This window comes from Carcharhinus amblyrhynchos, chromosome 22, assembly GCF_965287045.1.
Source record: "Carcharhinus amblyrhynchos chromosome 22, sCarAmb.v2.hapA, whole genome shotgun sequence".
Lineage (NCBI taxonomy): Eukaryota > Metazoa > Chordata > Chondrichthyes > Carcharhiniformes > Carcharhinidae > Carcharhinus > Carcharhinus amblyrhynchos.
This window is the reverse complement of record NC_137345.1, coordinates 9296955-9310776: the sequence shown is the minus strand read 5'-3', so window position 1 is coordinate 9310776 and position 13822 is coordinate 9296955. Positions and strand designations below refer to the sequence as shown.

The 13822-nt window shown below is 42.3% G+C and overlaps 1 protein-coding gene across 1 annotated transcript; it reads left to right on the top strand.

Annotated features, from left to right (window-relative positions):
• Positions 1–784: 784 nt before the first annotated feature.
• On the top strand, positions 785–10513 carry snrpe (small nuclear ribonucleoprotein polypeptide E). Its single transcript, XM_080209828.1, has 5 exons — positions 785–923; positions 3390–3416; positions 3708–3770; positions 5174–5252; positions 10288–10513. The coding sequence occupies exons 1-5, from the start codon at positions 870–872 to the stop codon at positions 10341–10343; spliced, it is 279 nt and encodes a 92-aa protein (XP_080065954.1). The 5' UTR covers positions 785–869; the 3' UTR covers positions 10344–10513.
• Positions 10514–13822: the final 3309 nt, after the last annotated feature.

Below are 13822 nucleotides of genomic sequence, written 5' to 3'. Positions count from 1 at the left end.
CGCAAGGGGGCCCAGGATTTGATTCCTGCTTAGGTCACTGTCTGTGCAGAGACTGTATGCTCTCCCCACTTTTACAGGTGTTTCCTCTGGGTGCTCCTGTTTCCTCCCAAGGATGTGCTGGTTAAGTGCTCGGGCAATGCTAAATTATCCCTCTGTGCCCGAATAGGTGCTGGAGTGTGGCGACTAGGGGTTTTTCACAGTAACTTCATTGCAGTGTTAATGTGAGCCTATTTGTGACACTAATGAATAAACTTAAGGATGGACATTGAATGCTGCCCCGCCCATTAAAAAAAACTCATTACCCAACTGGATGATGCCTTACGATCAGTAATGATGTGGAGATACCAGCGTTGGACTGGGGTAAACACAATAATAAGTCTCACAACACCAGGTTAAAGTCCAACAGGTTTATTTGGTAGTAAACGCCACTAGCTTTCACTGCTCCGAGAGCTAGTGATTTGTGCTACCAAATAAACCTGGTGGAATTTAATCTGATGTTGTGAGACTTACTGTGTTTACTATCAGTAAACCAGCCTTTTTCCCATGTTCAATGCTTGGCGAGGTGAATTGTTCAAAGTCACCAAAAAACTTTTTTTTAAATATTTCTCCAGGGTTGCAGCCAGCAGCGTCTGAAAGATTCAGCTCCAATTCCTGGCGGGTTGGCCACTCCAGATTAATGAGCCACCTGGAGGGTGCCACCCTCAGGCTCCGCCCACACCTGGTTGGCATGGCAGCGTGCGCGCGGTGGGGGTGGTCAGAGGTTGTGGGGCCCCGCCTCCCCGTTCCCAGGGTCCCTCGCGCGGGCGGCGGGAGGAAGCCAGCGCCGCCGCCGCCATTTTGTTTCCTCACTGCCTCCCGAAGCCGGCGACATGGCGTACCGCGGGCAGGCCCAGAAAGTGCAGAAAGTGATGGTGCAGCCCATCGTATCCTTCAGCCGGCGGCGGCGGAGATGGGGACGGAGACTGAGGCTGAGGGAGGCGGGCGGCGAGGTTGGATTATAGCTCTGAAGGCTGAGGATCCCGGGCATGGGGAGTCCAGGCCTGAGGAGCCCGGGCTTGGAGACCCCAGTCCTGGGGAGCTCGGGCCTCGGGCCTGTCTTTGGCTGCGGCCGCGCTCTCTTCCCCGATCGGTTGGGATTTGCCGTGTGCAACCCGGTAGCTGGGTGAATATAAAATTAACTTAATACTGAAACCCAGGCCTCTCCTCACCCCACACTAAACATAAAGGCACAGAGAAATATAGCACGGAAACAGGCTCTTCAGACAAACCGGTACATGCTGCCTTCCAGGCTACTCCCAATTGACCACGTTTGGCCCATATTCCTCTAACCCTTTCCTATCCATATACTTATTCAAATGCCTTTTAAATGTTGTACCCGCGTCAACCACCTTCTCTCTGGCAGCTCATTCCAGACATGCATCATCCTCTGTGTGAAGAAGTTGCCCTTCAGCTTCCTTTTAAATCTCCCCCCCCCCCCCCCCCCCCCTCTAATTTTTAATTGCTCTTCCCTGGGAAAAGACTATGTGCGTTCATCGATGCGTGTTAACCAGCTGCTTGATGCCTTGTCTCACGCACCAGCTCCATTTTCATTCAGCTCAAAGCTGGGACCTTAAACATTTTTTGTTTAAAAAGAGCTTCTCCACCGTTCCACTTAAAAACTGAGAAGCGGATTGATGGCAAAACACTAAATAACTTGGTTTGCAGCATGGGAAATGTATAAAATCAGAAGAGGCGTGGGTAGGATGAACACACATAGCCTTTTCTCAGGGAAGAAGAATTGAAAACTGGGAGCAAGTTTAAGATGAGAGGGGAGAGATTTAAAGGAGAGCTGAGGGGCAACTTCATGCAGAGGGTGGTGCGTATATGGAATGAGCTGCCAGAAAAAGTGGTCGATGCAGGTACAACAACATTTAAAAAGCATTTGAATAAGTACATGGATGGGAAAGGATTAGAGGGATATGGGCCAAACATGGTCAATTGGGACTAGCTGGGAGGACACCATGTTCGGTATGGACTGGTTGGGCTGAAGGGCTTGTTTTCATGCTGTATTGCTCTGTGACTCTATGTTTGATGTTCGGTGAACAGAGGCCTGGACAAGTTTCAGTATTAATTTTATATCCACTCAGCTATTGGGTTGCGTGTGGCAAGTCCCAAGCGAGTCCAGTTTGCATTTAAATAGCACACAGTGGCACAGTGGTCAGCACTGTTGTTTCACGGCTCTAAGGACCTAGGTTCAATTCCAGCCTTGGATGACAATCTGTGTGGAGTTTGCATGTTCTCCCTGTGTTTGCATGGGTTTCCTCCAGATGCTTCAGTTTCCTTCCACGGTCCAAAGATGTGCTGGTTAGGTGGACTCATTGGGCTGAATGGTCTCCTGGACTGTAGGAGGTTCTATGACATTGCTTGACTGGGAGCCAAATACAGGTCACAGCTGATGGATGAATAAGGTGCATAGCCTTTTGGTGAAGATGTCGGACTGAAATGGACTCGAGTGGTTACATGGCACCAGGTTATAGTCCATCTGGTTTATTTGAAATCGCAAGGTTTTGGAGCATTGTTCCTTCATTAGAAGTGCTTTTGGTGGTGAGATTAAATGCATGGAGTGAATGAAACAGGGAATGCAAGTAATTGCATTGTTTCAAAGTCAGCAATATTAGGATTATAAGTTTCTAGATCCATGTTTGTATAGGCAACTTCCCGTGTAGGAGTGTGACGTTTTAGTCGTATCCTTCAATCCTCAAAGGCATCAGAAAAGATAGGAGAATGTAGTGTTGGTACGTTTACTTAGGAAGTTTCTATATTGTTGACACATTTACTGGGGCGTTTCTATGATAAATGAAGGCTTGGACTAGGGCATACCGAATTCAGACATACAGAATCGAACACTGTCAGCCAGATAAGATTTCGGCATTAATAATTGTTTTAGATATCGGGGGAGAATCTCACCCAGTTGGTGGAGTGCCTGTCCAGTACAAATCAGGAGCACCCTTACTTTGCTGACTTTGACCAGACCCAGGCGTAGACACGACTGCTGAATTCAATTCAGCTGGGTAAAGAGAGGAAAATGGCCTGAGTTCCTTTTCCTGATCCCAGGGAATGTCTTCTGGAAATGTGTCTGTGAATGCTGGCTTTGAGTTTGTGATGGTTTTTGAAGCTGAATGGCTTGTCACCACTCACTTGAATAAATCCACCTGGGGAAGTTTATAGGTAAGTTGGGTCACATGCTGTGTTTGTGAGCAATTTGAGGTAGCGCTAATATAATTGCATTTGGGTGGTGAGTATGCCATGGACTGGTTATAGGGAACATGTAGGTATATCCAGATTTTGCTGCAGAGAGGCTTACTGTATAACTTGAATGTGCCTGCATTCCTTAACTGCAAATGCAACAGAATCTTATTTTCAGATATCTTCAAAATGTAAGTACATGTCATTTCCATAATCTTTTCCATAATTAAGCCTTGCATAGTGATATTTAATTGTTGCCCTGATAAATAAATGCAGTTCATTAATATGACTTTGCTACATTAGTTCTGGAGTCATGAGTTCAAACTCCATTTCAGAGATTTGAGCACAAAATCTAGACTGACTCTTCAGTTCATTGCTGAGGGGCACTGCATTGTTTAGGGATGCTGTTTTATTCAAACAGGAATTCAAATATCTTTAAATAATTTATTGCTAGCTTAAAATACCTTTTTTCTTTACTCTAGCGATCCAGGATCCAAGTGTGGTTGTATGAACAAGTCAACATGAGGATAGAAGGCTGTATAATTGTAAGTACGAAATTTAAGCTGTAGTCCTGATGTGCTGTTAACTGGGATAGTGGAAAGTTAAACAGGTTGTTTTGGTTAGTAATTGGCCAGAAAGTCTGGAATTGCATTAAGTGAATCTAATCACCAATTATGTAGAAAATAGAAGCAGGAATAGGCCACTCTAAATATGACTCCATTAATTTTTCTGGTGTACCCTTTTTTCCATTGGGGCAGGTACAAAACTGAGTGATAGTGGTTTAATTTAATCGTTCACTGTCACCAATTAACCCCCCCCCCCCCCCCCCCCCGCAACTCTTCAGCAGTTGGCTACAAGGCAACATTAATAGAAAGGTGCAGAAGGTCAGCAAGCATTTGGAAAGATAGATTGCTTAAATCTGGGGCATTAATTTGTAATTTCTTTACCTTTGCTGACAGATGTATGCATTCCTACCATTTTCAATATGCACGGTTGTGCTCTTGTATCTTGTATATGACTTGGGTAGTGCCTTAAATTGGCATTGTTGGCATCACCCTCTTTGAGATGTTAAACTCTGTGTTTGGCAGTTGCAGTGGGTATTGGATACTATGGCACTATTTGAGGATCAGTGTTCTGGTGCCCTGGTAAATATTCCCCCTCAACCAATTGCAAAATTTTTTGTATAGTTTAGGCAAGCTACTGGTTTTAACTGGAGTTGAGTCTTGATCTCAAATAGTAGTAAGAAGATTGGCTTACTGAGCACAGCATTTATAGAGTCATAGAGGTTTGCAGCATGGAAACTTGTCCATGCCACCCTTTTTTTTAAACCCCTGCACTAATCCCATTTGGCCCATATCTCTCTATACCCATCTTATCCATGGAATTGTCTATATTTTTAAAAGACAAAATTGTACCCGCCTCTGCTACTACCTCTGGCAGCTTGTTCCAGACACTCATCACCCTCTATGTGAAAAAATAACCCCTCTGGATCCTTTTGTATTTCTCCCCTCTCACCTTAAATCTATGCCCTCTAGTTTTTGACTCCCCTACCTTTGGAAAAAGATATTAACGATCCAGCTGATGTATGCCCCTCATTTATATTTGACTTAATTACTGCCACAATACCTGATTATTTACCTCATTGGGGTGTAAAAGGAGATGGCATAAAGAATAAAAGACATATCGAATGCAATTGGTAAGAATCTATTCCAAAGTATTTTCTGAAGCTCTCTGCTGAGCCTGTACTCTAGCTATAGAAGTCTCTTTTTCAAATAAAACCCATTACTTGTAATTTGTTGCACAATACTGGCGCAGGGCTGATGCTATTTTAGCCCGAGGTTACTGTGAATTTTGATCCAGCTTTGCGATTTCTCCTCTGCCCTACTTTTGGCAAGTGACAGGCCCAGCTGTTGTGAAAAGTAATTAATTTGATTTTTCTTAACCTTAGGGCTTTGATGAATACATGAACCTTGTTTTGGATGATGCAGAGGAAATTCACATGAAATCAAAATCAAGAAAACCATTGGGTAAGTTTTTCTTTCTTTATCCTGTCATGGGATGTGGGCGTCAGTGGCAAGACCAGTGCTTGTTGTCCATCTCTAATTGCCCTTTAACTGAGTGGCTTGCTAAGCCATCTCTGGTAGTTAAGAGTCAACCACATTGCTGTCCACATTGGAGTCATGTGTAGGCCAGACCAGGTAAGGATGGCAGATTTCCTTCCCTAAAAGGCATTGATGTACTACATGAGTAACAATTGATAGTTATAATCACCATCACTGAGACCGGCTTTGTAATTTTGGGATTATTAATTGAATTTTAATTCCACAAGTTTCCATGTTGGGATACGAACCCAGCATTAACCTTGATCAGTGACATAACATGGTTAATAAAGCCCTGGTCGTCCAGTGGTGTATCTTTATTAATGAACAGTTGGAACAAATTGTGTGTAGCGCCTATCCTCATTTACAATTTGCCAAGATGTGTCCTCCTTCAGACACACTCTTTCCTTTGATTTCTCTACCAAAATTCTGATTAGTGCATTTGAGATTTCATCCTTCTGAAAAAGGAATGAATTAAGGTGGACTTGCATTGGATTGCAGCTAGGTGGCCATATCAAAGTATCTGAAATAGCTTCAGTGGATCTGCATAACTTGGTAAATACACCGAGTGGAAAATATTTGAGTTAACTGATCACAGCCAGTGTAGTTACAGTTGGTTTCAACTTCTGAAGACTGGCACAAAGGAAAGTCGGCAAGATTTGTTGCCCCTAATTGTTAACTTAGGACAAGAATTCAAGATGTTAGAGATTTGGGTCTGATTGTGTTGCACACCCAATGATAAATAGTTTGCTGACACTCTATTCATTTACTAGATATTAAAGTGGCAGCCTTCCATGTCATAATACAATGATTTGCACTAAGGTGGTAAATTCTTGTGTTAAAACCATCCCACTCTGGCATGGCAGTCTCTGCCGCAAGAACTGAAGAGGAAGAGGGTGGGCAGAGAAGGTGCACTGGAAATCTACTCTGAATGTGAGTTACGTAGAAAAATTGGAATAAAAGAGGCAAAAAAAAAACTCCATCCTGATGTAATTCATCTGGAAGGTTTGGTCTCTCTTCTGTTTTGAATTATTGAAATTTGGTTGTGTTGTTCTGCTAAAATGTTAATTTGACTTGTCATTCAACTAAATCACTTGATGATATCAGAATGACTAATATCAAAAATGTTAAATTAATAACTATCGTGTGGTACAGCTGGTACAGTTGAAGTATGCATGTTGACTACTTTTGATATTTAAAGCTTATTGAATCATTACCTTGACCAGGTGGCTATATGATTTGATTTATTGACACATGTATTAGTATACAGTGAAAAGTATTGTTTCTTGTGCGCTATACAGACAAAGCATACTGTTCATAGAGAAGGAAAGGAGAGTGAGCAGATGGAATGTTACAGCCATAGCCCAGGGTGTAGAGAAAAATCAAGGTAGTCCCGTTCAAAAGTCTGATGGCAGCAGGGAAGAAGCTGATTTTGAATCAGTTGGTACATGTCCTCAGACTTTGTCCTGCTGGAAGAAGGTGGAAGAGAATATGTTTGTGGTGTCCTTCATAATGCTGGTTGCTTTTCCAAAGCAGTGGGAAGTGTGGACAGAATCACTGGATCAGAGGCTGATGGACTGGGCTGCATTTACGACCCTTCATAGTTTTTCATGGCCTTGGACAGAGCAGAAACCATGCCAAGCTGTGATACGACCAGAAATAATGCTTTCTATGGTGCATCTGTAAAAGTTGGTGAGAGTCGTAGCAGACATGCCAAATTTCCTTAGTCTTCTAAGAAAGTGGAGGTTGTGGTGGGCTTTCTTAACAATAGCATCGGCATGGAGGGACGAGGACGGATTGTTGATGATCTGGACACCTAGAAACCTGGAGCTCTCGACCATTTCCACTTGGTCCTCATTCATGTCGACAAGGGCATGTCATCCACTACCACTCCTGAAGTTGATGATTATCTCCTTCATTTTGTTGACATTGAGGGAGAGATTATTGTCGTTGGACCAGTTCACCAAATTCTCTCTTTCCTGTACTCAGGAAAGCATCATTGTTTGAGGTCTGACCCATTATGGTGGTGTCATCGGCAAATGTGAAAATTGTGTTGGAAGAGATTTTGGCGAGACAGTCAAAAGTATGTAAGGAATATAGTAGGAGACTGAGGACATAGCCTTGTGGGGCACCGGTGGTGAGGACGATCGTTGAGGAGGTGTTGCTGCCTATACTTACTTATTGAGGTCTGTGGGTTAGGAAGGCTAGAATCCAGTTGCAGAGGGAGAACCAAGTTCCTGGTCTTGGAGTTTGGAGATGAGTTCTGTCGGAATCATGGTATTGAAGGCTGAGCTGTGGTTGATAAATAGGAGTCTGACATAAGTGACTTTGTGTAGGAGTTTCAGGGTTGACAGTAGCACCATGGAGGTGGCATTTGCTGTGGATCTGTTGGGGCGGTAGGCGAACTATAATGGATCCAGGCAATCTGGGAGGCAGAATTGATTTGTGCCATGACCAACCTGAGGGGCCTGAGACTTCAAAAGCTAGTGCTGCCAAATAAACTTGTTGGACTTTAACCTGGTGTTATGAGACTTCTTACTGTGCTAACCTATCTACCACACTATTTGCTGTGTAGTGTTACCTGAGTGCCTTTACAGTCAGTGAAGTTAATGGGTTGTGAGCCATATTTTTCTTTCTTTCCCTGTTTCTCAGTGTGTGCTAAAAAAAGTTCAGGGCAAGTGAGAGATGGTTACTCCTACTGGGAATCAAGTACTACTGGCTCTAATATTTCAATTAACTGCAAAATGTCTGCTGAATTTGCTCAATTGTCCTATAAACTATTCTTTGCACCAATGTTCTGAATGGTTGCTGTCTAGATAAGGTGTAGAATATGCTTCCATTCACACCATGCCTTTTTAGCACCCTTCGATTGTCTCAACAAATTCTTGTTGATTTGATCTGTTATTGTCATATGTATTGGTATGCAGTGGTATACAGTATTGTTTCTGGCGCGCTAAACAGACAAAGCACACCATACATAAAGGAGGAAAGGGGAGAGTGCAAAGTGTAGTGTTACAGTCATTAGTTAGGATGTAGAGAAAGATCAAATTAATGCAAGATAGGTGCATTCAAAAGTAATATAGCCACTGCGTTATCAAAGGTGACGTGAATTAATTATCCAGTAAGATCTTGCAAATTAGCCACTGACCAGTCACTGTTTTATTAAGGGAGAACTGCTGACCAGACTGCTGCTCAGTGTGATTGGATCTTTTATGTCCTGAACAAGTATATTTTTAAATTTATTTATTAGTGTCACAGGTAGGCTTACATTAATACTGCAATGTGTTACTGCTGTGAAAATGCCCTAGTTGCCACACAGGGTACACTGAGGGAGAACTTAGTGTGGCCAATGCACCCAACCAGCCCATCTTAATAGCACCTGTGGGTTAACATCTCATCTGAAAGAATGCCCAGTCCTTGAAAAGTAGATTTTGTCTGAATTTTAAAAGGAGAATTTGAATCCCCAACTTTCTGTCTTGGGTGTAGCAGCTGCCACTCTCTCACCCAAGTTGACTTGGGCTACATTTACCAGCTTTGCTTCTGAAGTTGTTCGAGTTAATGGATCTGGATGCAGGTGTCCAGGGTTAGCACCGTGGCAATGTTTGGTTAAATGAAAAGAGAGTAGTTTGAAAGGGAGTGTTCCTATTGGCATATGTGTCAAGAACTTGAGAACACAGATTTAAAGTGATTGGCAAAGAAACCTAAGGTAACAAGAGTCATAGAGGTTTATAGCATGGAAACAGGCCCTTTGGCCCAACTTGTCCATGCCACCCCTTTTTTAACCACTAAGCTAGTGCCAATTGCCAAGTTTGGTTCATATCCCTCTATACCCACCTTACCCATGTAATTTTGTAAACGCTTTTTAAAAGACAAAATTGTACTCGCCTCTAATACTACCTTGTCAACTTGTTTCAGACACTCCACTTCCTGTGTGAAAAAATTGCCCCTCTGGACCGTTTTGTATTGTATCCCATTCCACCTTAAATCTATGCCCTCTGGTTTTAGACTCCCCTACCTTTGGGGAAAGATATTGACTGTCTAGCTGATCTAAGCCCCTTATTATTTTATAGACCTCTATAAGATCACCTCTAAGCCTTCTATGCTCCAGAGAAGAAAAAATCCCAGTCTATCCAGTCTCTCCTTTTAACTCAAACAATCGAGTCCCGATAGCATCCTGGTAAATCTCCTTTGCACTCTTTCTAGTTTAATATCCTTTCTATAATAGGGTGACCAGAACTGTACGCAGTATTCCAAGTATGGACTTACCAACGCTTTCTATAACTTCAACAAGACGTCCCAATTCCTATACTCAATGTCCTGACCAATGAAATGCATGTCTAATGCCGCCTTCACCACTCCGTCCACCTGTGATTCCACTTTCAAGGAGCTATGAACATGTACCCCTAGATTTCTTTGATCTATAACTCTCCCCAACGCCCTACCATTAACTGAGTAAGTCCTGCCTTGGTTCGATCTACCAAAATGCATCACCTCACATTTATCTAAATTAAATTCCATCTGCCATTCGTCAGCCCAATGACCCAATTGATCAAGATCCCATTGCAATCCGAGATAACCTTTTTCACTGTCCACTGTGCCACCAATCTTCATGTCATCTGCAAACTTACTAACCATGCCTCCTAAATTCTCATCCAAATTGTTAATATAAATGACAAATAACAGTGGACCCAGCACCAATCCCTGAGCACACCTGAGGAAAAATTTTTACACCGCTGTGCTTGTGATCTACTGCCGGAAAGGGTGGCAAAGACAGATTCAGTCGCAGCTTTTAAAAAGAAATGGAATAAGCAGCTGAAGGGAAACAGGCATGAGGGGAAAGAATGAGACAAGCTAAGTTGCTCTTGCAAAGAATTAGCACAGGCTTGATAGCCTCCTGTGATGTAGTGGAAGCAGTCATTTATTTTAATTGAAGCCTTCTATTAAGTTTTTTCTTTTCTTTCAGGCCGTGTTATGCTGAAAGGAGACAACATTACCTTACTACAGAGCGTCCACAGTTAAGAATGGATTCACTGGAACTTTTTTGTCTATACACTATATACACTCTAACAAATAACCCATCGTTATTGTGAAAGAATTTTGAATACTGGATGCTGATGAACAGATTAAGTTGTGTTTTTGTACCTAGCCGCAGTAATGATTTTCTGAAATAAAAATCTTATAACCAACAATTCTCCATTTTATTCACAATTGAACATAAACTTGAAGCAATCACATTTATTTCAGTTTTGTTATTGTAATGGAAGCCGGGTGTCATTGAATCTTTTTATTGTTAGGTAAAGGAATCACAAGTTACCGAGGGGAGATGGGAACGTGAAACTCAGCAGGAACAAATCAGCCGTGATCTTATTAAATAGTGGCATAAGCTCAAGGGGCTGAGAGGCTTACTTTTGCTCCTATTTCATATACTATAGTTTCCAATTACCACCAACACAAACTAGATAAGATGCTTTTTGGAACCAAGAGTAATAACTTAAACTAGTAGTCCGAATTTCACTATCTTGAGTGTATATCAAGTTTTTCTTTTGTCTGACATCCAAACATTGGAAATAAATAACACCACTTAGATGATCTTGACCAGAATAGTAGTTAGTTGGCTAACATTATTCTCTTGGGACTAAACCAAGAGTCAGCCAATGTCTTTGGGGCTAGTGAAGAAATTGGGAAGGATGCCTAAGTTTCCTTGAAGATTTTCATAGTACAGTCGGAATTGTTAGCATGTGGGGATTTGCCGGAGAGAAAAGCTTTTTAGCATAGAATCCCTACAGTGCGGAAGAAGACCATTCAGTCCATCGAGTGCACCGATTCTCCAACAGATCATCCCACCCATGCCTGCCCCATACCCTAACCCTACCCATTTACCCCACACCCACCTAACCTACACACCTTGGGACACTAAGGGGCAATTTACAATGGCCAATCCACCTAACCTGCGGTGTGCCAATTATAACTTGTCCAATACCTTAAATTTATGTTCCCAGTGGTAAATTATGTTTTTTTGTAAGTGTTTCAGCATCTCATTTAATCTGAAATTCATAACCATACACAGTTTATTTAGTCTTATCAGTAAGCCTACATTAATACTGCAACAAAGTTACCTTTTAGCTGCCACACTCTGGCACCTGTTTGGGTACACCGAGGGCGAATCTATCATGGCCAATGCACCTAATGAGCACATCTCAGATTTGGAGGAAACCCATGCAGACATGGGGAGAATGTGCAGATTATACAGACAGTGACCCAAACTGGGAATCAAATCCAGATCCCTGGTGCTGTGAGGCAGCAGTGTTAGCCACTGCATCCTAAAATGGCACAGTGGGAGGTGGTATGGTATGAGGAGATAGTGTATTGAGCACCTGCTGTGCTTTCCTGGTCTGCTTCAAGAGGAAATAAATATTGCAGTGTTGCATTCAGACCAAGATAAATCCAGTAAGAAAATAACTACAATTCTCAAGCTGTAGATTCTTTATATTGCAGTAGAATTAAATGTGTGATTAACGGTTGCATAGCAAAAAATATTTTTGGGTACCTTGCATAGATTAGGTAGTGTCCTCAGTAATGCAGAGCCGGTTCCTATTTTCTTGTCTGTTAAACAAATGATTGCTGTGTTCATCTTCCCAACAGGCAACCTTTCAAGTAGCTGAGGTGTGAACCACTGTCTGTTGGTGGTGTTTTGTTCTCAAACATGGCAACAATCCTGTCGGTTAGCCGCCCAGCATTATTTTGAAATTTAAGCCAGCCAGCTCATTTGCTTATTCATTCCAGTGGGCACTGCCATGACCAATCAAAGTCAAACTGCCTGGTTTAAACTTCAAATAGTGTTTGGCAGTTAACTGCTCGTCAGCGTCAACTGATGCATGCTCCATGGCAATGCCTCTACGAATCAAGATTCCACTTACCAAGCAGTTAGCACCCTCTTACAGTATAAAGCTGTTTCCCCTGAAATTGGTATTCTTATGATTGTCCTGATCTGTGCAAGATAAAAAGGTTTGACAAAATCTGATGTAGATTGTTGTTTCCTCCATGTTTTTTTCTTAATCAAAATTGACTTAGTTTATGACAAGACAGTGACTACAATAAAGTCTTGCTATCTGCCCTCAAAAGCTCTTAAGACAACTTTCTGTATTTTTGTCCTCTCCACAAGTTTCATCTGTAATCATTAAAAAAAAATTGGGCTGCTTTATTTCAAAAAATGACATAAATGGTTTAGGTACATTCTTCAGCTATGTATGCTGCTGATATGATGGGCTGTACTCTTGCGCGTAAATCTGCAATGTTAACTGGTCATGTGGGATTCTCTGAATGCTGTGTGCCCAGCAGATGTGTGGCTTAAATTTAGTGTTCCATTTGAAATTGAGAATATTCAGAAGAGTTAATGTGCTTACTGTCCCAGAGAAGGGAAAGCGAGAAGGACAAATACTTAGTTGCCTGGGGTTTGATTAGCTTTTGCTATCCTGTGAAATTGCAGACATGATCCTGTGCACATCCATTTCTTGCAGTTGCATCTGACATATTCGCTGTTAAAGCACTTGACTTTCTTGAGGATAAGGTTGATGTAATGTGGAGAATATATTAACATGGGGGTGGATTGAAAAACACAGAATATGTATTACAAGTAAATTCCCAGAAATGTTAAGCTTGCATCATGTAACCTGCAGATATAGCTTAGTAAACAGAGTATTCGGAAAGTAAATTTAAATGCTACTCTATTTAGAAATACAAAGTTGCTTTATGTCATCAGTGTCATGCTGAGTATGCAGCACAAGGTAATGTAATATTGATGATGTAGTTACTTGTCACTGCTGCTATCCAATATTAGGAATCTAAAGACTTCTGACTTCCAGTCATTCAAAAATGCAGAGAACATTTTTACAGAATTTAAGCTGTCTTAATTTTTCCCTCCGCTTTTCTACCCATTGGGGGAACGGCAAATTGTGCGGAGGGTGTGGAGAGTCTGCAGAAGGATCTAGATAGGCTGGGCGAATGGGCCTGGAAATGGCAAATGGAATTTAATGTTGGCAAGTGTGAGGTGGTCCACTTTGGTAGGAATAATGGTAGGAAGGACTATTACTTACGTGGCGAAAAACTGCAGCAGGCGACGGTGCAGAGGGACCTTGGGGTCCTTGTGCATGAGTCGCAAAAACCCAGCTTGCAGGTGCAGCATGTGGTCAGGAAGGCGACTGGGATGCTGGCCTTCATAGCGAGGGGGATTGAATATAAAAGTAGGGAGGTCTTGCTGCAGCTGTATAGGGCATTGGTGAGGCCGCAGCTGGAGTAGTGTGTGCAGTTTTGGGCGCCGCACCTGCGCAAAGATATTTTGGCCTTGGAGGGAGTGCAGAGGAGGTTTACTAGGCTGATACCGGAGTTGAGGGGGTTGAGCTATGAGGAGAGGCTGAATAAACTAGGCTTGTACTCGTTAGAGTTTAGAAGAATGAGGGGAGATCTCATTGAGACGTATAAGATGATGAATGGGATGGATA